We start from the raw sequence: 26,521 nt of genomic DNA, 5'->3' as shown, positions 1-26,521 counted from the left end.
CCTTTCAGTCAAACCAATTATCCCTATTTACGAACATGTCAAAGACCTAAAAACCATTATCTCAGTCAAAGCGTGTTACTTCTGGTCCACACTGTGTTGTGTTCAAGTCCAAAACTTAGTGAGATTGTTTACATTTTGAAAGCATTAGAGAGTATTGCACTTATTGGCGACCACAAAAAAAACGTCTGTATGAAGACTGGAGGCCTGATGATCCTCTTGGAACATCCAGCCAGTCTGTCCTGCCTGAGACACAGAAAGTCTCAACACTGACCCTCTAATTCCCTCAGTACATATTGTTTGTCTGACTGCACTTGCACAGCACGTTCGAATATTAGGACAGATTTAAGCACTGATTTGGTAATGTCAGTCTGTCCCAAAATGTATCAGGAAGAGACAGTTGATTCTTTTAGCAAGCTGTGCTGGCGCACGCTCTCGTGCACACACGCACGCACACGCACACACACACACACACACACCATGCTGGCAAGGCAAAGCTTTAATATAAATGTCCCCTCAGCTGGAAATTGTTTCCAGTGCAGCTGAAAGGCTCCTTTTATTGAGCTAGTCAAACACCAACACCCCCTCCATCCTCCACCCCTATTCCTCCTGCACACACACACACACTCTCTTTCTGCTTAACGTTACTAGGAAGTGCTGTGTGTGTTTTTTTTATCACTTAAGTGCTTTTGTTTTACATCTATTTAAATTGTATGTAGGAAAATGATTGCTCCAGTCTTATGGGAAGTCCATCTCCTGTCACATCACCTGAATGCCAATCAGTTTAAAAAAGGAAGCCATATCAAGATCCCTTGTTTCCTCTCTCTCTTCAATTAATGCCTGGTTGGGCACATTATTTAATTTCCATTCAAACTTGAACAGACAAACTACTAACAGAGCATCTTCCTTTTTGCATTAATGATTCACATTAGTTCACATTACTGCAATGGCAGTGAGTGGAATATATGATGAGACTAATATGTTGTTTCAAATGAACTGAGAAATAAATTGAAACTGCAAACTTTATCAGCAACGCTTTATTTTACATGACAATTCATTTCATACTTTCCTAGAAGTTGTTTACGTAAACAGCAAGTATTTAACAGTTCATTTTTTAGGACATTTAACAGGAGGGGTGGTGCAATTTGGCACAAATGATATGCAGAAACTGAATAACGTGTTAGGCTGGTTTAGTTGGTAAGTTCACACTTGGTTTAATATGTTAATTTAATTCTTAATAAATTAAACTCTTGACTTGAGTGCTTTAACAGATCAGTTTTCAGTGTGGATCTTTGTTAGTATATTAAGTTTTTTCAATTATTTCATTAAAAGTAGTTAGAATGTAATTTGTTCATATGTGGGAAATATGTAGCTTGGGTAAACCCATGCTATCATTCCAGCGAGATTCTACTTCGCTCAGAAAGTTAGCATGGCCAAGACAACATTTTTGCCTGAGATAAGGAACCAATCAAAGAACAGGGAGGCGGGCTCAAGGCGATGACGACTGTAGAGCGACTCTGTTTACATCCAGAATGGCGGCCACGGAGGTGCAGCAACCGTTCAAAGCAGCAGTAGATTGTGTGCTAAATAAATTGGAAGGCAAGTTCATTTTGAAAATAGAACAAAAACTCTCACTACATGATTTTTCCTTCATAAACAGGAAGTGTTCCACTGCTCCCTACAGGCTCTGAATATGTCATCATCTATCGGTGATATGATTGGCTGTAAGTTTGTCCAGTTGTACATAAGCATTTGATCGACATTCATTGATCCTGCCTTAAATACGAGAAAATGAACGGCTCCTCACTAAACCCTACCTCAATCTCACATGAGATTGAGTTAGGGTCTGGTGTTAGCCAGGCTAGGAAATATGCTCATTATAGAGTTACTAAGAAATAACATGCTAATATGTAGTTTTGTCTTTTCAGTCTGTTAAAGCTGCAGTTGGTAACTTAGAGGAGAGAGAGGACTTAGCATCAAATTTGAAGAAGTACAACTTTCAGATCTCTCCCCCTCCCTCTCCGCTGCACTCCTGCCCTGCCTCCAAAGTCCCTCCCCCAGAGGAGGCTGACATGCGCGCGACGGCACGCGACCATGGATGTGCACGTGATCGGTAATACATGAACTACACTCCACACAGCTAGATATAAAACGTTTTACAGTGACTTTCACATGGCTATACCTTACCTAGAAACTAGGAGACATCAGCTTGACTGCGCTGAGGAGGAAGGGGGAGGGACCTGTGTGTGTGAGCAGTGATGGACAGCTGTCAGACACTCCATCAGACACAATCCTGGCTCTGATTGGTTCTTTTTGTCCGGTCGTGGTGGATTGTGGCAATTTGCAGTAGGAGCAGTAGGTGGGGCTAAATGAGCCTGTTTTTTTTACAGATGACTAGTTTCATATAATGTTGTCTTTACATAGTGACAGTCTTATAATATGACAAAAAGTTACTTTTATAGACTTACCAACTGCAGCTTTAAAGAATTGTGAATCTATTGGTGAACCCCAAGATAATGACTAGGTACTTACCGACTAAACCAACTTAACATTTTTATGTGTTTGTTTTTTTAAATATAATTTGTACTAAATTGTACCACGCTTTCTGTAAAATGTCCTAAAATCAGCCTTAAAAAACGCCTGCATATTACTAAGAAAGTTTCCTGGAAACTAGCATAAAAAGACAGGACTTCAAGTATTTGCAGGTTATTCACTAGGGTTCCTTTTAGTAAACAGGAACTTTCTAAGTTAAGTGCAGTAAAATGAGCTGATAAAGTCTGGCTGCTAGTCTTCCTCTCTGAGTGTATCACTCTCAAATTTCACTTCCTTCTTTCAGTTTCTCCAGTGCAGCCAACTCACAGCTCCCTCTGACTTTCTTTTCTTTGATATCTTTTGTTACCCTTAAAGCTGCTGTTTTGCCCAGTGGTTCAACTGAAAGAGTCAGGATAACACCGAGGTCATGTCTCTGGTATTTGGTCCTGCTTTAGACGTAAAAAGAGGAATATGACAGACCAAATGGCTCAGTGCCAAGAGCGATGGCACAACATCATTACATGCAAACAATGGCCTTTAGATGCTGCCTTTAGACGCAGCTCTCGTTTGTGCTGTTTTCTGGAGCAAATGTGAACTGGAGTGGGCGTTTCTCTACTGGCAAAGCCAACAGCAAACATGTCACACTCAACAGGAAGAACAGGTTGTGCTTTAGCTGGTTTCTTTATGCAAATGACTGCATGCATAAATGTGTGGATAAAACACACACACACACACACACAAACAAACACACACACGCATACTTCAAAAGTGGCTACAGGCATGCAGAGTCTAGTTGGGATTACGCTGTTGTGTTAGCGCCATCTGAGTTGTTCTTGCTCACACATTACTCACACTCACACCTACTCATTTATGACATGCTCTGTGATGTTCACACTTGGCACAAAAGCTGAATAGCGTCCTCACTTTACTTCTGTCCTGTGTGTACTGTGGAGAAAATACTGAGAGGCCTCTATGCTCCGGGATCAGTAATTAGGACGATAACGCAGGTCTACACATCCTCTACGTCACAATCACTGCTCCTACTATACTAATATTCAAGGACATGCAGCACACAGGAAATGCATTCACTGTCAAGACACATCAAGACCAGTATCAGTGTCAACCAGAAGTTTCCTCTTGAGCTGAGACCTAGACCCTGTGCAAAGCCATACCTGCCAACACCGATGGAGGGATTTGCCAGCAGAATAAGCCCTTATCCCAACATGCACACACTGACTTTTTCTTCTCAGAAACCTTCAGGGTCACTCACAGGACTATTCAGTCTCTTAGCTAGGCTGATCATAAATGCAAACCGGCATCAAAAGAGATAAGGTCTCTTATTTTCAAGACTGCTGGCAGAGGAAATCTAATAAGTGGCTTCATCTTGAAGATTTAATCTTGGTGGTTATGAAGTGAGAATGTTCTTAATTCTACATTATCATGAAGATTATGTTACTTTGGGACATTAGGTTTAACAGGACTATGGTAAAATGTTTTTTGTCCCCTTCAACTACTACCATTGCCACTCTTTCTTCACCCACCTCGTTTTCTTTTGATGATACAGAATATCAAAAAATCATAGCTGTCAAGCCACAAAAAGGTTATATTTACAGTATTACTATCTGACTTTTTTTTAGATATCTCAAAAGCAATAACCATTCATTAATCTATTGTATGACCATAGAGGAGACATGCAACTATGGATAATGAATCATGTGTCAGCTGGCGTAGACATGAGAGAACAGTAAAGGGAAAGCAGGAGTGCTGACAGGTATTTACGCCCACATCTGCGCAGTTCTGCCCCATTTAGGGAGCAGTGGGGTGTCATTATTCATAGAGGACAACACATAGGATGCACATGGACCACTACATGTCACATTAGTGAACACATGAACGCACAGACAAACATACACGAACAAACAGTTACATAAGCAATCAATGGTTTAGAGGTTCTCGATGGGACTTCCTGTCAGTGCTGGAGACATGCGTCAATGCAATTGAATTAATGCTGAACCAGCATGGAGGACCGCTGGATACACACATTGAAAGTAGCTTTGCTTATACCAGCAACAGTCAATCTAACACAAAACAACATGATCTTTCTTACAGAAACTAATGAAAAATAAATACTAGCACACAGACTGGAAACTGATCAACACTGTACATTTTTATACCTGTCTTCAATTTGTTTGAATCTAAATATGTGCTAAAAACCGTATCAATAAAACCACCATGAAGTCCATGTATGATCACGTTTTCAAACATTCATCTTGTGTAAAACAGATATCATAGTGGCTGCTTTGCACAATCTGTCATTGTTTCAACTTATAGTAACACATTTCCAGAAATTCTTCACATTAATATGATTCAGGCTCAACTCCTGCATAATTGTAGAAGTGCTGAGAGAACTTTCCATGGTGCTCGAAAGCCTGCATGTGACAGTGTCACAGTCAATACATCAACTCCTGCACCCGGGCAGCATGCTTTAATCCTGATCTGTGACTCAAATTTGCAACACATGGCATCGGTAACACACGCATACTGACATGCTTCATCCAACTGGCAGCGTCACGACTGAATAGTGTTCTTTCACTCCTTCTCTCCCTCTGAACGTGTCAATCAAAGCCCTGTTAGCGGCTCATGCCCGAGGCTGAGGAACGCCTGCGGACCTCTCGCTGTCGCCAGCTACTAGCTGTAAGAAGTGCTGAGCTAAGCTGGAGTGGGAAGAGGGACAGGGAGTGCTGTTTTCAGTAGCAAGGATTCACCTCCCATTGTTCTTTCATCCGCAACCACCACACCGCTGACCTCTGACCTCAACCTTTGACTCTTTTGTATGCGTTTGTGGGTGTGCATGTGTTTGAGTCTGTGTTTCTGTGTACCCCAAAGGGACTCTTACAAATGTGGGAATGAACTACAAAGTGCTTTCAAAGCGCTAAAATGATGATAAGACACACAGTGTAGCAAGGTAACTAACGTTCAGCCGCACACTGATCAATAACAACTAAATCTGCTATTCTGAATAAAACAGTCACATCTCCGCTGTAACAAGTGAAAGAGCCAAAGAAGTCCCCACACATAGTGAACAACTTGTTCTAACTAACAAACAGCAGCACTTATTACTATTTAAATGTAAAATATGATAAATACAAACCTACTGATCATAACAGACATGAAGGGTTTAACACTTTGATGAAGGCAGGGGCCTGTTTGCCACCTCCAACACAAATGAATGCGAGGCGTTTGAATACTTTCCACTGAGTGTGTTTGAGTGTGTACATGTGGTATCAGTGTTTATTTCTTCATATCATATTAGTATCACATGTGTGCTTACACAACATGAATAACCACTTCCAACCAGACCAGAAACCACAAAGTCATGATGTTTTCATGGTTATGTAGATCAATTATAAGGTCATAAGTCATAACAAATATGATTTTTGTTTTAATAGGTTATGTAAAATCCATTTGAAAATATCTGCTGTATCACTACTTGACCTACAACTAACATTTACAACTGCAGCCTGATTATTAACTTTTGCTGATAAGTAATAAATGTCTGTTTGTCTGTCGTCTAACCAACAGTTAAAAGGGTTAAAAAACTAGACTAAACAATTATTTCTCTCTCTCTGTCTCTCTCTCAGCTCGCTGGTGTTGTTGAGCCAGGTACGAGGGGCCAACTTTGAATGTTTTGTTCACAAACACCAACAGACAAATCCTGCATAGTTCTACCTTTACAATGTCAGAAAATGGTGAGAAATGTGTAGAACCCTTTCTCAGACGGAACCTAAAATGTCTGGCCTTCTTCTAATCCAAAAGATATTCAGCTTACTGTCACAGAAGTCTGAAGAAACCAGAAAAGATTCATATTTAAGAAGGTGGATCAAGAGAATTTGAACATTTTTTCTTTAAAAATGTGCGGTTAATCTTCTGTGGATTTGCTAATTGTTGCAACTCTATTTATAACTGATCTATAAAGCTAGCCATTTATGAAGGAATTAGTTCCAACTGATAAACCCTTATTAGAAAGGATGTGTGTGTGTGTGTGTGTGTGTGTGTGTGTGTGTGTGTGTGTGTGTGTGTACCTGATCTCCCCGTCTTGTCTTGCTGTTCTGGGACAAATCGAAAGCGAAGATGTTTGAAATTCATTCTACGCTCCATGGGACTCACTGTTTTCTGAGTGTATTCATACAGAGAGCTTATCTGAACTCTGAAGCTGCTTTATTCTCCTCCTGCTTCTGCAAAGCTCTCTCTGTTGTCTGCTCCTTGTTACAAACACACACATACATACCTGCACCCCTCACCCTAACCCTCTGCATACTCTTACACACTCACATGGGTTTACACAGACCCATGATCCAAGCGTTCCACTGTTGCCATGGGGACCATTTGGACCCTGTCAGCACTTCTGAGGTATGCTTGGAGCAAGGTAATTCACTCTCTTTGAGTACCCCCTCACCTCCTCATCCTTAACTCTTCCTCTCCCTCCCCCCTCCTTTTTTTTCCTCCTACCAAGAAGGGAGGGTGAGGGGGGGGAAAACATCCTCCATTCTCAAGAGGAATGACTACTCCTTCTCCTATTCTTTCTCTCAGATTCATTCACCCACAATGTTTGGCACCAACAATCTTCTCTCCTCCTACTCTCACTCCCACTCTATACAGCCTTTACAACACACACACACACACACACACACTCACCAGCTCCTTCCACAGACTGACACAGAGAGAGAGAGGGAGAGAGAGAGAGAGAGAGAGAGAGAGAGCGAGAGAGAGAGAGAGAGAGAGAGAGAGAGAGAGAGAGAGAGAGAGGAGAGGACATGGGGAAAAAGAGGAGAGAATGTGCATCTGCTGCTGATTTCAACCACACAGGAAGAGTTAAATGCAGATAGCTGATACTTCCCCACATTTCCTTGGGGAGCACACAGAGCCAATTTGATGTATAGATTAAGCTGAGCCACAAAGGGAAGGAATTGTTCTGATCATTTACACACACAGAAGTCTCAAAACGGCAGAATTTGACCTTTCTGCTGTAGGCATGTTAATAACAGGAACTTGAAAACAGCAGCTCTGGCATAGATAAAATCCATGCTTTCTGAAAAAGTATTATTAATTTACAAATGAACTTTATACCCAGCGCTGGGGATAAATGATGCAATAATTAAGTGATATTTCCCCTGGAAGGGAAATTCTCAGAGCACAGATCAGGCATGAGCTCACAGGGATTCAGGGTGTTGTTCAAAGACAGTCTGGTGGGTCGGATGGAGGCTTGAACCAAAGTGGCTGAATGAACACCAACACAACTGTAAACTGACTCATAAAATTGCAACCAAACATCCACACAGATGGTGACACAACCCCATATCCTGTATCAAAGTTCTTTAGGACTGACCTTGCACTGAGGATTTAGCTACCGTTCATACCAGGTCAGGAAATGGAAGATTCGGTTCATGATTTTATCCATGATCCACTGAAATTCCTTCACGATATGCTATACTTAAATGCTTTAGCTTTGACCGGACAACATATACATATAGAAGCCGGTTCACCTCTAACTTCCTCACAGCAATATCCCAACATCCTGAGCACATAATGGACCTGCTGTCCAGGGGATCAGCCAAGCCTCGACATGCAGGAGCACAGGCACAGCTGGGATAGCTTATCTCCGCGTGGCGGGGCACATTACAAGGTTTATCCTTTCTATACATATCTCTGGAGGTATTCTTAGAGCCACTGTGCACTTTCAGCAAAGATGACTGAGGAAATATTACGCTTAAGACCAGGTAAACCAAACTAAACACATTTTAAATGCATTTTAAGGTGTGCAAAAGCTCACCCACGAGAAGCTGACGTTAATCTCTGTGATGACACTTCCTAATACGTGCACACACACACACACACACACACACACACACACACACACACACACACACACACACACACACACACACACACACACACACACACCTGAGTGAGTAAGCTAAAACAAATAAGTAAATCACATGAGGATAACGTCTTTAAAGTTGATAAAGTGACCTGATATGAATCACAGACTAGTCGTCAAAGTTTAGCCTCCTTTTACTATGTAATGTACCACTACATCAGTAGGTATGACATCATGGGGTTCTAGTATCAATGTAATTACCAGTCATTGTGTATGCAGTCCAACCCAGCAGGAGAGCACCTAACCTCATCCTAATCTCTTGTCTCTTTACAGTCTTGCATCTTGCAATGCCAGGGATTCATAAAATGCCAAACATGAAATACAGAGTGGATAACAGTGAAGTGATTTGATATCAGATCAAAGAGGAATGCTGTTGGATGAGGAACAAGTATGATCTAACTGGGCAACAGTGGCTGTTTTACCATGTTTCAAGTTCGAAGTCTTGACTCATGTTTCACTGAATTAAATCCAATGTTCTTGTGAAAACCCAGTGTACTCAGAATGCCACAGGGGGCAGAGAAAACACTGAATGAAAATGGATTTTTATTTACATTAAGCCTGGTCTTTTACCTAGGTGATATTTTATTCCAAACTGTATTACAAACTTTACTACCCATTGTCTCATCTACACAGTAAACAATGGCATATTTCAGCTGTTGCTATCCAACAAAATGTTGCAGTGTTTTAGAATGTGAATGTGTTTTGTTGACCTTTCCATGATGCAGATGGCCTACATTCATTTACATGCAATATGGAAATCATTTAGCACACTCATGAAACGTGCTAGTTTTGCATAATGCATCACAGTGAGCATTATGGCATTAACTAATGATTATTTTCATTTTCATTAGTCTGTCAAATATTTTTCTGATCTGATTAATTGTTTAGTCTATACTGAAAAAAGCCCCATCACTAGTTCTAAGAGCCCATGTTGACATCCTCTAATTGTTTCCTTAGTCTGACCAACAACCCAAAGTCAAAATATATTCAATTTACAATCATATAAAACAGAGAATAAACTGGAACCAGCTAATGCCTCTTAATGTTTTCAATGTTTTCGTTAAATTACATCAACTACTTAATTATCAAACTTACTGATGATTCAATTTCTCAATCAACAAGTTAATTAAATATAATAAAGCATCATTTTTTCAACTTGTCAAACTTACATTACCATTATGAACTAATTCAGTGCAGACTTTTCAACTGAAGCTGCACACACACAACAAACCACACAGAAATTAAATTAAATCAATGACTGTGTGGAACTGTAGTAAATAATACTTAAGCTTAATGGTCAGCAAAAATGTAAGGTCCATGTTATTCATAGTTCAGGGTAAAACAATCTGACAATTTAAGGATTCACAAGTTCACAATATTTCCAAGTCTGCCTTAAAAGAACACCGAAAGAGATGTTCCTTGATGTAACCATTCCTCCTGTTCATACCTGCTATTACAAGATACCCCTCAAATGTGCATTCTATGTAAGTGACAGGGGACAAAATCCAAAGTGTCCAAACAGTCATTTAAAAGTTTATTTTAAGTGTATATGGCGCTTCAGCAGTCTGAGTCAGCATATCAAGTTGTTTACTGCCTTGTGATATCTACCATCACATTTACAATCATTTTAGCATAGAATTCCCTCTTTGTGTTTCCCTGTTGAGCTATGGTGGAAGAACAGCATTAACATGGAGCACACAACATGAAGAAAATAGTGATAAAAGACTTGATCCTCCATTGTGCAGAGCTTAGAGTTGGGGGTCTGGAGGAGCAGGCTGCTGGCAGATCTGAGGGTGCGGGTGGAGGTTTGTGCTATAAGTTTCTGTAGGTAGGGAGGTCTGTGGATGGGCTTGTGTGTGAGTAGCAGAACTTTGGAGTCAATCCTGAAGAAGAATCCAGAATTGGTGTTATATGTTTGTGTTTTTGCACTTTCATCAGACAGCGTTGACAGCGTTGTTCTGAATCTACTGGAGCTCCTGGATGCTTCTTCCAAGGATCCCTGTAAAGACAGTATTGCATAGTCCAGTCTTGAGGAGATAAAGGCAAGGACAAGTTTCTCTGCATATGACAGGGTTAGACAGGGGCAGAGTTCAGAGATGTTTTGCCCAGATGTCTAACATGGTCATCAAAAGTCAGCTGAGGGTCAAACTTAACACCAAGATTAGCGACTGAGGAGGAAAGGGCTGTCAGAGGTGAGATGATGAATCTTGTGTGGAGCGCCAACAAAGGGAACTTCAGTTTTGCTGTTGTTTAACTGGAGGAAATTAGTGACCATCCAAACCTTCATCTCCTTGAGACAGGTGCTAAGACGTTGTCATGGCTGCAGAAGGGCTTTGGGCACTTCTGAAGTATAGCTGGGTATCATCCGCATATCACACGTCTACTGATGACAGCATGTAAATGGTAAAAGGAGGGGGCAGAGAACCAATCCTTGCAGAACACCATAAGTGATAGGGAGTGGTCTAGACCTACATCCTCCCAGTGAGATATCCTCAGTCCTGCTGAAAAGGTACAACCAAATCCACTGAAGTGCAGAGTCTGACAGTCCAATGGCAGTGTGGAGACGCTCTAAAATAATAGTGTGATCCACAAAATGGAGGAGAGATGGCGAGCTCCCAGACAGAGAGTGGATGACAAGAGGAGGCAGAGAGGAAGAGCTGGACATCAGAGAGCGGACATTGTTGACCTTGGCACTGAAAAAGTCAGTGAAGCTGTTACATCGCTCCTCTGTAGCCTCAATTGGGGACAATGAAGATGATTCAGGAGATGATTTATGGCAGAAGAAAGATACTTGCCAAGATGGTTATTAATTAAGCTGGAGTAGAACTGTGACTGAGCATTTTTAAGGGACGTTGAGTAAGTCCGTTGATGTTCACAGACAGCCAGTTTAAGAACATCAAGTCTCTGAAGTGTCGCCCAGGACATGTTCAGCTGTTTTTATTTTCCAGGTCATGAGCGAACCAGGGAGCAGAGAGGGAAAAATCAACCTTGTGCATCATGACAGGGGCGTGAAGATCAAAGACACTGCTTAGACACGTATAGTAGAATGCCATTCATTCATCTACTGAAGCAGAAGCTGGGCAGGTGATGCACTGGAGGTCCATAGTCATGATGGCTGGGTCAAGATGGTCCATTTCCGAAAAAGCATTTGTTGTTGGGGTGACACGAATGTCAAATGAGACTTTGGCACCAAAAAGGCTTTAAAGACTGTAAAGTTGAAAGATATCTTTTTGATTTGACTCATTTGGACAGTTCAAGCTTCCTATTAGCTTCAGATAAACTTTTAAATACATTTTTTGCAGAGAAAAAGGTTTGTGGGCCCCCATCACTTACATGGAAAGTGCATTATGAGGGGATCTTCTGATGGCCAGTATGAACAGGAAGGACTTATTAATGCAAGAAACCCTTATTTTAATGTTGATTTAGGCACCTGGCTGTTTTAAAACAGACTTGAACTACTGTGAACCTGTTCTTAGAGTCACAGTTTCCTACCCTGTCAGCCGTGGAGATCCACAAGCCAAACTTTTAGCACCACCAGTTTGTAGCCTATAGCCTAGTTCATGTCATAGACTACTGTGCCTACAGAGCTATCTACTCAATACTGTGGATAAATGAAGTAAGGGCTGGGCAATATGGACCAAATCCAATATCACTATATGTTTTGCCTTGATCTTGATGTCAATATTGTATTGGTGCTCTCACTAAATATTTACAAAATGATCTAGTCATCAATAATGTGGATATAGGCTAATGACAATGTAGGTACATGCAAATAATAGAACAACCAGAACAGTCTTGTAAGTTCACTGTAGCCTACTGCAGCCTTTAAACCAGGAAAAGACAACGCATACAATATATATTCATCAGCCCTGAATGAAACCAGCCTTAGAGGTCACGTTCTGTTCCAGTTTTTAATCTCAAAAGCTTCCAGGAATAAATGAATAAAAAGGTTAAGTGCAAAAGAAAAAGTGACATTAAATTGTCTCACCATGTCTGCTGGGGTACTGCCCGTCATCGTGAAGGTTTTCCCGGTCCCGGTTCAGACACACTTGCACACACACTCACACTCACACAACACGAGGGGGGAAATATATTTCCTCTTTTTGTCGTCTGTCTTGTGAAAGCTCTCACAAGCTCTGAAAAAGCGAGTCGTGTAAAGAAAAAAGAAAAAGAAAGGAAGCACAGTTTATTCCTGGTGACTCGCTCTCTCCACAGTCACAACACAGTCGAGACGTGTTACAACGCTTCCTGCTCTCTTATTGCACAATCATGTCGTGGCTCATTTTCCTCAGAAATCGGTTAATTTCGGGAAGTGTGAATAATGTTAATGGGGATAAGATGTCGACCCGAGGGCCTCCTGGGACCCTCCAAACATCAAGAATATCCTGCTGTAGAAAAAAAAAGGTGCCTACGCCATGCGAAAAACCCAACACTGCTGGCACATCCGGACACCGACCTTTTTCTCTCTTTGGTGAAAAGGGCAAAAAAAAAGAAATAATATCCGCAAGATTTACGGTGGGTTCCCGTCCTGGAACGAACCCAAACACTGCCGGAAGGTTGGTATAAAAGGCGTTACACGGTGAAATGTCTCGGTCCTTCTCGTTAAAACGGGAGTTAGTGCTGATTGTTGTTACCGTAGCTGAGTACGCTCTCGCTGCTCTACCTTTTCTCAGCTGTCATCCTCCACACTGATGTCAAGCTGCAGCTCGTTATGGAAAAAGGACGAGGCACATCCGGTTCCTTTTTCCAATATTAAACCACTTTAAACTTTTATCTGCACAGCATACTACTTTTTCTTTTTTTAATCGTTTAAACCAAAGAGCCCCATTCACTCATATTTCAAGACATATCGTTTAAAAGTTTAAATTTCTATATTCTAATTATCTATCTGTCGAATAGATAATAATTTGATCTTCATATAATAATGATCTGCATATTATTAGTGCTTTGACATGTATTTTAATGGCATTTTTATACAGTCCGTCAAGATGGAGCACATTTTTAGTGTTTCGTTTGCTGTTGGTTACATGTCAGTTTCATAAACTGATTATACATTTTGTACAATATGTAGAACAATCTAAAAAGTAACAAGCAAATGCAGCTTTTGAATAATGTAGTGCAATAAAAAAAAATGCTATTTTCTGTAATGTAATGGAGTAGAAGTAAAGAAATTGGTATAAAATGAACATATTCAAGTGTATAACCTCAGGTTGTACTTGTTGTACCTCAAGTAGTATTGAGTAAATGTGCTAACGTGGAAGGTAATCCTAACAAAGAAAACCTCTGTCTTATTAACATTCAGGTGTCATAACACTGAGCCAGCATGCAGAATAGCAGGACCCTCAAACTGAACTAAAGGAATTCATATTTTTCATTATCATTTACAACTGTGCTTTTCCTGCTGACATTTCAAAATGTCTTTCAAGAGGTCTAAATTTTTATGTACCAACCAGTATCCAATCATAACATGGAAGCAGCATTTTTTCATTATTTTGTTCATTTTAGAGATTGTGCTATTCATTTTTATTCAAACCTGAAAGCCATATATTATCTTGGCACTCCTGTCACAATATTTTGGTTTAAATCCAACCCTGTTGTAATAATAGATTTCTGATCTGAATGTTTATAGAGTTTTATTAGAGTATTAGTTTATGCTTTATTTTGAAGCTGAAAACACTCCATTTCCGAGTTGATGTTTCTCTCTGTGCTGCTTGACGTCAACCCCTTTAAGAACATGGCGGCAGTCCACAGATTAAGGGGGTGAAACAAGAAAAGTGAGTGTTGAAAGTATAGTGAGAGCTTTGGTAGGAGATTGTGCAGTTTGGTGGAATAACTGAACATACCTCCTGGCAGGGTGGGAAGTTTTTTCTTTTTATTAAGAGACACAGAGAGGAAAGTGAGTGTGGATAGTCCATAGAACCTTTCCACAAAAAAAGGAAATACATCATTTTTGATAGACTGCTAATGTTTATGTTCTACATCTCAGCCAAAGACAAGTAATACATATTAAGTTCCTGTTTTGCTGCTGTAAAAAGTCTCCATTAATTGAGCAGCTGTAAGTTTTTTATTTTAACAGCACAGAATAAGAATATGATACCTTATTGACTGCTTTTTCTGTCTGTTACCTCTGAGAAGGTCAAAGTTCAGGGTCAGCTGTAGAATACCATTACTAGAGCTGGATTTAATGTCTTTCAACCTTCTCAGGTTCACAATAGTGAGGCAAGGCAAGTTTATTTATATATTAAACAAGGAAATTCAAAGTGTTTTACATAAACCATTAAAAGCATCCAGAATAAGGAAACGCACCATTAGAGGACATGTAAATCCAACCAAAAACAGTCAAGAGAATAGAAAACAAAAATAAGATAAAATAGAATAATACATGAATAAAATACAAGAGTAAAAGTTACAGTGCTTTGTAACAAATGAATCATTATTTGATTTAACAAAAGGCAGCAGCAAATAGAGAAGTCCTCAGATCCTTGATTTAAAGGAACTGAGAGTTTCAGCAGACCTGCAGTTTTCTGGACGTTTGTTCCAAATATGTGGAGCATAAAAACTGAACACTGCTTCTCCATGTTTAGTTAAGAATCTGGGAACAGAAAGCAGACCTGTCCCAGATGACCTGAGGGGTCTGGCTGGTTCATAACATAGCAGCAAATCAGAAATGTATTCTGGCCTTTTCAATGCTTTACAAACCAACAGTAGTATTTTAAAATAAATTATTTGACAGACAGGAAGCAAGTGTAAACATCTGAGAACTGGATTGATGTGATCACTTTCTTGGTCTTAGTAAAGACTCGAGCAGCAGTGAGACCTGCAAAGACACCATTACAATAGTCGAGTCTACTGAAGATAACTGCATGGACAACTTTTTCCAAATCCTGCTGAGATATAAGTCCTTTTTATTCCTGATATATTATTAAGGTGATAGTAGCTGACTTTGTAATTGTCTTACTGTGGCTGTTAAATTTTAGGTCTGAGTCCATGACTACAAGATTTCTGGCTCCAAAAGCAATTACTTAAGTTTTGTCTTTGTGTAATTGAAAAAAATGATAGTCCCCTGGTGATATCGTCTCTACTTTGGTAACATATTTTGATGTTTTCCCAAATCTGAGCTAGTCGATGTTGAACAGAAGAGGTCCCAGAATGGAGCCTTTGGGAATTTTGCATGTACTTTTGGTCTGCTCAGATGTGTAATTACATTCAGACATGTCCGTTAAGTAGGACTCAAAAATCCCATCCAGTTTTCTAGTTGGTCTGGTAATATGTTGACTGAAATTCTGCTACAGACAGTGGCAGAATTTCACTAATACTCAAAACTGCATTATTTACAGTTGCATTTGCAGTCATGAATAATGACAGTCAATTCAAAATGAGTGGTGACTTAAGGGATAAAGCAAGGTAACAAGGCTGCTTCTCTAATCACTTAATCAATAGTTTAGCCAATTAGTATCCAGGACTGTTCAACTCTCAAGCACATGCTGCCATTAAGACTGAACACCTTACAGACATGAAACAACAGACTAATGGCTTTTGTTAAGCAGCAAAAAGAAATACTTAATGCAGTGAAAAGATGTTGAAAAAACCTGGAAAGAGACAGATCACAGGTTCATGATATTAGTTCAATATGGTTGTCAGGTTATTTATAGCATACATCTAATACATATGTAATATAATATCCTGTCCTTGGTGAAGTGCTCCTGCGTGTGTGTGTGTGTGTGTGTGTGGGTGGGTGTATGTGTGTGTGTGTGTGTGTGTGTGTGTGGGCCCTGTTTCCGTCAGAGGTCGAGATGCGTATCGGCAGCAGGTCTGTCCTCTCTGGTGGACTGAGTGAAATCCATTGTGGCATCAGGAGTGGCTTTTTCTCTGAGATCTACAGGATTAACTACCTAATCTCCCCACCATAAAGGGAGAGTGGAGAGGGGGTAGTGAATCTGACACACACACACACACACACACACAAGCGTGAGCATGCCAGCACAAACACAGTGAGCTGTGAATGTGTTTTAGCTGGCTATCATTTTAAAATGAAGGTCAGTGTATTATTTAGCTCACGAATGAAGTAGGGATGGAACTCGTGAATTTTTTCATTATCAATTAATCCCTTGATTATTTTCTAATTGACTGACTGAATTGTTTAATCTATAATATGTCAGAAAATATTTAAAAAATTGACCAACTGGATGATATAATTGAAATGAGTGAGTGATTTAGAAAAGGATTAAAAACTGGATGTAAAAGAAATGATTTATGCTGTGATTTTGTTGCTGATGTTGAGCCTGATGGTACATTTAACCATAAATGCTTGTGTTTCATTATTTGACCTGCTGGTCATATCTTCCCAACAAAACCAAACTGTATCTGGATCACATTGATAGAAGTGTGTGTGTGTGTGTGTGTGTGTGTGTGTGTGTGTGTGTGTGTGTGTGTGAGTGTGTGCCTGTCGGTCTGTCTATCCAACCTGTGTTTCCCTCCTCAGCAGTTGCCTGTACTTGTACAACAGTGCAGGTCTGTGTAATGTGAAGCGCTGGGTCACCTTTATAGTCCCTTAGTTCCTCTCTTTAAGGTCTGCTGATCAAATATAAATGCTACATTTTGTGTAAAGACAATACAACTCTGTAATCCTCTAAGCCTCTTGACTGTGTTCTCATTTAGGTTTTCATCTAAGCACCTGCTGCCTTGCTCAGACCACACACACACACACACACACCACAGGAAGACATGTTGTAGAAGTGAAACACACACATATAAAGTTTATCAGCATTGAAAAGGAAGCGGAATTAGCTACTTTTTTGTGGGATTTAAAGATCACAGTGCAAGATGAGAGTTTAAGCAGTATACTATATCCACTTGCACACTGTCAGAACAGAAGATAAACTTTGATCTATTTCTGTCTTCTGTGTCACTACTAAACAGTTGCTGCTTTTCGGCTTTGAAGGGCGGCATGCAAACACATTTGGTAGTTGCCACTGCTCCATATATAAACCCTGACGCTCAGCATAGCAGAAATCAAACATCACACTGCTTTGCCACCACTGCCTCCCCATGTTTCCCACAGATTATTAACATGCACTGTGTGTCATCAGCTATTCTGAGAAGCCAAAGCAGACTTTGAGCTCGGACTGTGGCGGAAAGGTTGGTACTGGGAGCCACCGACGCAACACAACACCCAGCATGACGCTTCACACCCCCTGACTGAGAGGACAATTCAGTTCGGTGCTCACAGAGGAGGTGTGAGCAATTATTTCTCCACCATAACCATATCATGCTGTTATATGTCCCCTTCCTGAAAGTCTACAGTCTTCCTCATGCCCATCAGTCCCTGGTTGAGAGAACTCAACGAGCAGAACACTGACCGTCATGTTATTAAACGGTGAGTTCATCCCTTCATATACAGCAATGCAGGTGAATTAGGTTTTATGCAGGTTTTGAGATATCATCTCTGTTCCCACATGAACACAATGGAAGTCAATGGAGTTATATGTGGCACTCAAAGCAATGAAAAATAATGTCCATGTTTTGTCTTTCCAGAAACAAATGTCACAATTGACTTGGATGACTCACAAAAAAGTTAATTTACTGTATACCATTGAATATTTGTATCTGTATGTATGTCTTTTTTCTTCTCTTCTGTACTTTTTTCATTTCTCATCTTTTGCCAGGTTGCCCAGAGGATGAATACCAAAGACTTTATCCAAAGAGATCATCTGACTTTTCCTTTAGTGCCGTAGGTTTCAAGAAGTTTGTTACACACAATCATGCCGCCCCTCAGGATGAATTGTTATCATTTTTGTTGTCCCTTTAGCTTTTCAACTACTTTGGTTTATGACCAGATACCTCTAACACATGACATGGTGAAAAAGTTTGTGTATACACAAATTTGCCAGCTGATTTTTGGGTAGTAGATTAGGACTAAACATACCAACACTGAGAGTGACAGCAGAGCTATTTAAGCTATTCACAGTCATTCAATCAGATTCAGTCACTGTGAGATTTTGAGCATTTTCATCAGAATATAAGCATCATTTAAAATAATGAAAGACACACAAAAAAGTAAAAAGTTAAAGTATAATGTTGGCCAGGATATATTGTACCACGCTAGCGCGAGATCAGTGGTGTGGCTCAGTCTTTATCTGGTCGGTCAGAATGTGATTGAAAAATGATCATTTAAAGCAGATATGTGAAGCTTGAGTTGATTTTGTGGGGCAGAGGCTTGTGACTTTTTTTTTACAGTGTTTTATACTTTGATAATTATAGTTAAGAAATGGTGGAGGACATGGAAGTTCATTTTTCGGTGGAATTAATGAATTGTTATTTTAGTCAAGTTTTACCTTGTCATTTTAAATTGTGTCAGTGGAAAATTTTGATATTCCAACGGCCTCATTACCTGCTCGCTAGCTGGTTAAATTGTTATCCTTGGTGGCTTCAAAATGCTGAAAGTAACATTAATATTAATGATAATAATATAATGTCTTTTGGCGTCCATTTTGCCTAGCAGCAGTGTTTTTGTGACTTAACCACTTGAATGCCTATAGCATATTGTGCACATGACTCGCCATGTCGTAACCACATGCTCAATCCAAGCTCAAAGCTTGTACACTCGGTGGTATGGCCACACAGAGCTGCTTGCATGGCTGTGATCCCCTAGTCTTGTTTCTGCTGACTGCCTGTGTTTGAAATACTCTGTCCTTTTGATTCACATGAACAGGTCTTATTCTTCTTGTTGACTGACAGCTCTGGTACAATGTCACCAGTCCTCAAAGAGCTAGCTTCATTACTTTGGATCAGGTCCGTCTTAAAAGCAATAGTCTAAACCTGAGTTGGATTTGGCTCGGACTTACCCAGAGATAACCTAAACCCGAAGCTTATATATGACGAACTGTTGTTGTGGGGATCAGGTGGAGGGGGGAGCTTTTCTAATCTGCCCACCTGTCTAACATACTGAGTAGTAAATATACACAGGGATTTGTCCTTAGATCCACCTGATAGACCTTTTGCTAAAGGTTAAATCTGAAACAAAAAGTTGTCTGTGTGATTTCAAGTTACTGTGTTGTGAACTAACGTTGTGTGTTTTTCACGCCCTCATCATTGTTAAAAGCTTCCCCCACCTCGGTTATAAAAACTAGTTTGTCATCATCTCACGTTTTTGCCATCTGTCTGCCACAGAAGGGGAATAAAGTACATGCTCAGTACTTGTATTTTGTATGCCTGCCTCTGGGAGAGTAGATGCCTATCTTATCTCTTTCTGTTACCTGCGAGTGGGAGTTGTTTAGCATTTTATGTGTTTGTATGAGTACAGCATGTCCCAGGGAGGTTCTTTTCAGTCTAAATTAACTCGGCCTGTTTATCCTGTTCAACTGACAAGCTTTCATTGGCCTATGTGTTCTTATGAATCACATCTAATACAAGTCAGACTGGTTCTCTGCATACAGTATGTACAAGCAAGTCATGTATTATCTGTTTGAGTAATGTTAAGGAATGCAGCAGTTTGGCAGATTTCTCCATCCTAAAACTACCGTACAGTATATATGTGTGTATATGAGGGCATAAAAGGTGCGGAGGGGGCTGATGGCTCCATGTGTGTTTATGTGTGTGTGTTTGTAACACTCTAGCTGGTCCATCTCAAGGTCATTAAAATAACATAAACTCTTATCTCTTATGGGTTGGTTACTGTATACCAGCTTATCCAACTGTACATCTTCCTGTTGTGGTTGAGAACGAGAGACAGAAACACGGAGTCTTTGTACATTTGTAGCCATGCTAGCGGCTGTATGAATGGCATTCTTAGTTGGTCCGCCACTGTGGTTCAACATAAAATATCTTAACATCTGTTGGATGAATTGTGGGCAGGCATTCATATTCCCCAGAGGATGAATCTTAAATACACTGTTGATTCCTTGACTTTCTTCTGGTGCCACCAGCATATCAAACTGTATCCAGCATATCTTAATATCTACTGACTGGACTAGCACAACATTTTGTACAGACATTTGTGGTTATCTCATGTATTAATTTAAACCTTTGGGATTCAAAGGGACTTAATGTCCTCAGTGAGAATGCCAGTTTTAACTGTAAATGATGTAATTAATGTTGTTCTCTTTTTCCAGGGTTTGAGGTTGAACCTCATCTTTATGAGGTGTTACAGTCCTCTTTGTACAGGACTCCTTTCTTGCTGCAGGAGCCTGGGGGAAGGTTGGGTACTCAGGGATATTCAGAGATACTCTAGATAACCAGGTGGTAGCCAGCCGTTTGTCTCTCCCCTGGCTTCCATTCTGGTTTGTTGTCTTTAGTTTGTCTTACTTACAACTCATATATAGTCTCCTCTCCTTTGTCCAGCCTTGAGCCAGGTTTTGACAGCTGACAATGAGTCTTGATGACTTTGGTGATCTTCTGCTATTGCATCTTTCACCATGAGGATTTTTGGTTCAGACAGAAACATATAATATTGCCACTTACATTGCTTAACACTTTCATGCTGACAACAATGACCCTTTTAATATAAAATACCAAAGACTTTAACACCAAAGTGGAAAAAACAAAAACTCAACTAATTTAATTTTCTTTCTGTCTCTCTTTCTCTCTCTATGTTTTTGAAATCAGGAACATACTTGCAACTTGTACAATAGTATCATAATGGAATAAAAAACACTGTAAAAGAGGAAGTCTAGTTGTCACGGTGACACTGCAAAGTCTGTACATAGGTTTAAACACTGTTATTTCACTACCTGCCTGCTGCTGCATAATAACACTGTCTATTGTTGTGATGATGTCTCGACACTTTCCACTGCTTTAGTAACAGTCACTCATTATTGACACACACACACAGGCACACAGTTGCAGTTGAGCTCTACCAGGGTGTGGACACACAGCTGTGTTGATAGAGCTAACCACAGGCAGCGCCAACCTCCACGTACCTAAGTCAGCCTCCACTTTCTTCTTCACCTCACCCTCTTTAGCCTCCTCTCTTACCATTCCTTCCTCTCTCGTGATGACTCGCCAGGTATAAAGTAGAGGGCCCTACTGGTGCTACCATGGGGAGCCAGGCAGTAATTTTCACACAGAATAGCTGTGATTAGATGAGCTGTGGTCTTCCCTACAGAGCTCAAAACAAAAAGCATAAGAGGATTGTGAGACAGCTTGGATTGGAGCTGTTTCCACTCCATGTTTATCCTATGGTCACAACTGAGCTTGATTTAGTCACAGAATGAACAGATCATGCCCTCTGCTTCATTTGGTCTTCATTACAAGAGTATGTGTAAATCTACCAAACAAGTAATAGGACAACATGTTTTTGCTGGGCTCAATTCTCAAGTAGTCATTGTTTTGCAGGTGGTCACTTGATTGGTGTTTGTTCCAGGATGCCTCCAGGATGCTTTTTTGAGTCATCTGAGGTGAATGCTGTTTTGTTGTGTGGTTTTGTCTTTCACAGACAGGACACAGCAGATTCGTCAACAGCAACTATTTGCAGAGCTTAAAAGAGAAACACAGATTCAGAATGAGAGAGAGAGAGCTTAACAAATCTTAGCCTGACTCACCAACAAGGACACGAACATAATCTATAGGGATATATACGGTAAGTCAACAAACTCCTCTCATATTGCAAAACTTCAGGCACATAACAACATAATAGTAACAAATAAGTGTCCTAAAAATATATTCAGATACACAGATACAAGCATTATCTTTATGCTATGCGTGTGCATGTGCGTGTGTTCTCCCTGCTGTCGGCGCCTGACTTCCTGCTTTGGTTTCCATCAGCTGAAATTCACTGGCTTTAAGTCAAGGGAGGATGTGTCTGTGTGTGTACTCAAATCCACTCAAACACGCACTCAAATACACACAAAGTTGATCAGACACTGATGGCCTAAAATTATGCGAGCAATTCAGGGTTTTACCAGAGGAACTTGTTTGACCTAATTAAATTACTGCTAGTGAAAGAGATCCCAAATTAAATGATCGCTTCCTCATGATACAAGAAATAAAAAGTGCAGAAAATGAGCCGGATAGCGGCTATAAGAAGGTTACAGAGACGATCTGGAAAATTACAAACCATTTGATATAATGCATTCATGTACCTCATCTCACCTCCAACATAATACAGTCCAACAACACTTTACATTACAGCCTTAAAAAACCCAGAGTGCATTCAAAACCACTGTGACAAATAATGAAAATCAACAAAAAAAGGAAAATTATATCATTTTAATATTTATATTAAATTATAAGGCTCACAAAGTTTGTATGTTCTGCATGTGTTCATGTGATTGTTTTTGGACCCTATAATGAAACTATATTGCTGGTGTGTCCTTGACATGGGTACACTGTATGTCTACTAATATTCAATCAGGTTTTAATTTTAATCAGTTTGATGATTTTAGCTGATAACCATTCCATTAATGAGTGTGCCAAATCTGTGTCCTAATCCCACATAGAAGAGTTTCATTTAGGAGAGTCTGATAATATAACCCAGTGGGACAAATTTACTCATAATACCCTGTTCAAAGTATACTTAGTCGAAAACCGCAATCTTCACTCCAGCTCCGGTTTGAAGATTTTAAAATCATTATCAGGAAGTTTGGAGGAAAGTTTGGTTAGGAGGGGTAGCTATTCGGTCCTATGACAAGATCAGGGAATGGATGTTTAAACTTTAGCAGTTGAAACTCTTAAAGGACCAGTGTGTAAGATTTAGTGGCATCTAGCAGAACAAGAACAGCAGAACTTGGCAGGAATGGAATATAATATTCATAATTATGTTTAAATTAGTGTATAATCATCTGAAAATAAAATTTGTTGTGTTTTTGTTAGCTTAGAATGAGCACTTCATATCTATATAGGGAGTGGGTCCTCTTCTATGGAGACCGCATGTTTCCTCTGTAACCCAGAATGGACAAACCAAACATTGGCTCTAGAGAGGGCCTCATGTGTTTTTTGCAACCTCACTGCTAGATGCTATTAAATCCTACACACAGGTTTTGTAATGCTGCTTCTCACCTTGCACCTTCCTGTAATGGCATACAGGTGTACATTGGGGTGAAAAAATGAAAAAGGATCAACTTCTCTCTAAAAATTCTCAGTCAATATTTTTTTCATTAAGTCATTATGGTCCCTGTTGTTAAGTGGGCTCTCTAATAAGGGCGATGATGGTCATTTGGGAAATTATTGCTCCATTAATACGATTTTGAAGACTTTTAGCAGCTTTGATGTCTGCTGTGTGGGCGTTGATTGATAGCTGTGATTGACAGTTTGCTCACCTGCTTCTTTTCCCAGCTCCAGGACTCACACTGAGTCAGTCTGTTGTTGCAGTATTTCATTAAATTTGCCCAAGACTTACCCTGTTTGGTCAGAGGTACAGCAAACTTAAAACTTTTAACCAGAGGACAGTGAAAAACGCATCATCTTAAGTAAATCTTTAAAGCTGCATGATCTTGTTTTTGTTCACCGGGGGGCAGAACAACATCAAAACAAGCTGATAGATGCAAAATCACCACATATTACCAGTTTATAAAGTTAAGGCTAATCTGAAAGTAATTCCTCCCCAAACCCAGCAAAACTCAGAGTAGTCATGTTTCTGGCCACCTGACTCCAATATTCACTCTCATTATAGCTTAATTTTAGTGTCCATTAGCGTGCGTATGCTCAACTTTTCTCATCAGCTTGTCACCAGTTTATCTGACACCTTTTTGACGCTGGGCAGGTAGAGAGCAGTGGGTTTATCAGACCTCTCTTGATTGATGAGACTCTTAGGCTGAACGTTGTAGTAAACACCTCTTTCTCTCAGAAATGATGTTGATGTACTAATTTATTTCCCTAGTTACATTTTTATGGGAAACTTAATTGTAGCTTGGCGTATTACTGGAAAACTATAAAAATAAGGAATACATTTGTTTGCTACTTTGACAGATCTGGAGCATGCAGCAGCACTGTACTCATTTGATCCAGAAAGCAATGCTTGTTTATTAAAGAAGTTGTATTAAATACTTTCTGAGTAGTTCAAATTAACGACAAGGAACTTGTCCCTATGTTTACATTACATGCATTGTAGCATGAGGGAGTACCAAGACATTACTAGGATGAGAGGAGGACATTTCTATTAACGTTAAAAGTAAAGTTAGACTTGTTGTCAGCCTCCTGATTCATCTTAAAGAAAGATGAGGAAAAAGAGCGAGAAAAAAAAGCATAAACGAGCTGAGAGAGCCGTGGTGGTTGAGCGAATTAGAGAGCGAATGAAGAGGACACAACCCTGTGGGTAAGGTGCCACATTACCAGATTTTGTGTGAATGGAGCCTTACATGTAACCTTGGTGTATAGGCTAATCAGAATTAAAACAAGTTTTTGTTTGCTTCACCATCATCAAATTACAATGATCCATCTTAAGATGCCACAAACAGATACATCATCGTTATGTATCCTGAAAATGTAAAAAAGAAAAATAGTACTAAAAATGAGTGGTGTCTTTTTTTCACTCGCTTCCAAACAAATGCTCATGTTAGCCAAGATCTTTGCAACATGAGGCGGAGGTGCTCAGGGAGAATGCAGTCCTCATTCTGGAAACACACTACTGCTTTTGTCCACAGGGGCCACTAAAATCAACACAAAATTAAAGTTTCTTGTGGTAAATTTAATAAATGTTTTATGTGTGCTTTATAAATTTATTTATAATGCATGAATAAGAATACATTTTCCCTCAACAGCATCAAACTTTTTTTTCTCTTTTCTTTCTCTTTTCTCCAAGAGAGACTCAGAGACTTGAAGAATCCTTGACAAGAAGCCATTTCTTTTGGCTTATGATGGATGAGCACCAAATAACTTATTGTCTATTCTATTTGGTTGTGCATATTCTCTTGATTTTACTTTATTTTATTTATTTTGTTTTGTTGTGTGTTAGTCACTTTCTTGTCTGTTTGCCTACATACTGTATTTCTATCTTTCCAGGCATTTGGTCTCTTGACATTTTCTAAGGTGTACAAGTCAACATATAGTTTGTTCACATAGCTCATATGTTAATACACACACACACACACACACACACACACACACACACACACACACACAAACACACACACACACACACACACACACACAGACAGAGAAAAAAAGGAGTAAGATGACTCATGAGATGCAACCATGAGTGGCGGATGACAAATTTCATTTCACTGAACATTTGTATAGCCGCCTACTCAAGCATTTGCAACACTTGTCTTACTTAAGACAAGTGTACTTAACACAAAAAACATGCAAATGCTCTCTTTGTTGCTGCCTCTTACATATACAGCCAATTATGCATGCTTATACAAAAATACAAAAATGATTTATCTAGGCAATGATTACAGCCAAATCAGTACTGACAGATCTGTTTCCTTCTTGGAAAGTTCTTTGTTTTGTTTTTATTTGTTGTCAGGGTTTTTTGCCTCATGGAAATAAATAAGAGAATCGTGTTTGTCTGAGTCATAAAAGTAAATAAATGAACAATTATACACTGTAATTGTGATGGCTGATCCCTCCATGTGTTTAACTTCATTTTTCTTTCTCCTTGTGGAGGCAGTGAAGTGATTAGATAATCTGATTTCTCTCACTGATTTCTCTCACCTGCTGTAGAGTATAAATGTGAAACTCACACCAATAAAGGACTGAGACCTGAAACATCTGTGAATATACTCTTATATTCCTGTGCTGCTAGTGAGAAAAACAAATGAGACTAACATATTTGGAGTGAAAGCTCTTTACTCTCCTAATGTTGACATGACAGAAGGACTATGTGACCAGTACGTGGATTTGTCCTTTACAATAGCATCACCTAGTGAAGGAAAAGGTTTATAACAGGCTCTATCTTGTGTGAAATGACAGCAGACAACTATATTTATAAGACAACTTTGTTCAGAGTATCTCAGTGTGTATATATTGAATACATTTCCTCATGCATGGCTTTTTCAAATGGATATTGTTGTTTCTCTGCACAGTCAATCAACTGTTATCCTCCATGTTCCATGCTGAGGGAACCAGTCCTCATGTGATTGGTTCAGAGGTGGGCTGGTACTGAGAAGTTGTGCCTGA

General features: G+C 39.7%; 1 protein-coding gene and 1 long non-coding RNA gene across 2 annotated transcripts in view; one reads left to right on the top strand and one right to left on the bottom strand.

Moving 5' to 3' along the window:
- The window catches only part of ubl3a (ubiquitin-like 3a), a 38,661-nt gene extending 25,527 nt beyond the window's left edge, over positions 1–13,134 (bottom strand). Inside the window, exon 1 of the mRNA XM_053331595.1 lies at positions 12,456–13,134. Coding sequence (XP_053187570.1) covers positions 12,456–12,482 — 27 coding nt within the window. The 5' untranslated portion in view covers positions 12,483–13,134. The remainder of the gene's footprint in view (positions 1–12,455) is intronic.
- Positions 13,135–17,661: 4,527 nt separating this feature from the next.
- On the top strand, positions 17,662–25,540 carry LOC128371278 (uncharacterized). Its single transcript, XR_008322802.1, has 3 exons — positions 17,662–17,843; positions 21,900–22,043; positions 25,203–25,540. It is a non-coding gene; the product is annotated as an uncharacterized LOC128371278 (long non-coding RNA).
- Positions 25,541–26,521: the final 981 nt, after the last annotated feature.

Source organism: Scomber japonicus, chromosome 13, assembly GCF_027409825.1.
Source record: "Scomber japonicus isolate fScoJap1 chromosome 13, fScoJap1.pri, whole genome shotgun sequence".
NCBI lineage: Eukaryota > Metazoa > Chordata > Actinopteri > Scombriformes > Scombridae > Scomber > Scomber japonicus.
The sequence above is the reverse complement of the archived record's forward strand: the minus strand, read 5'-3'. Positions and strand labels throughout refer to the sequence as shown.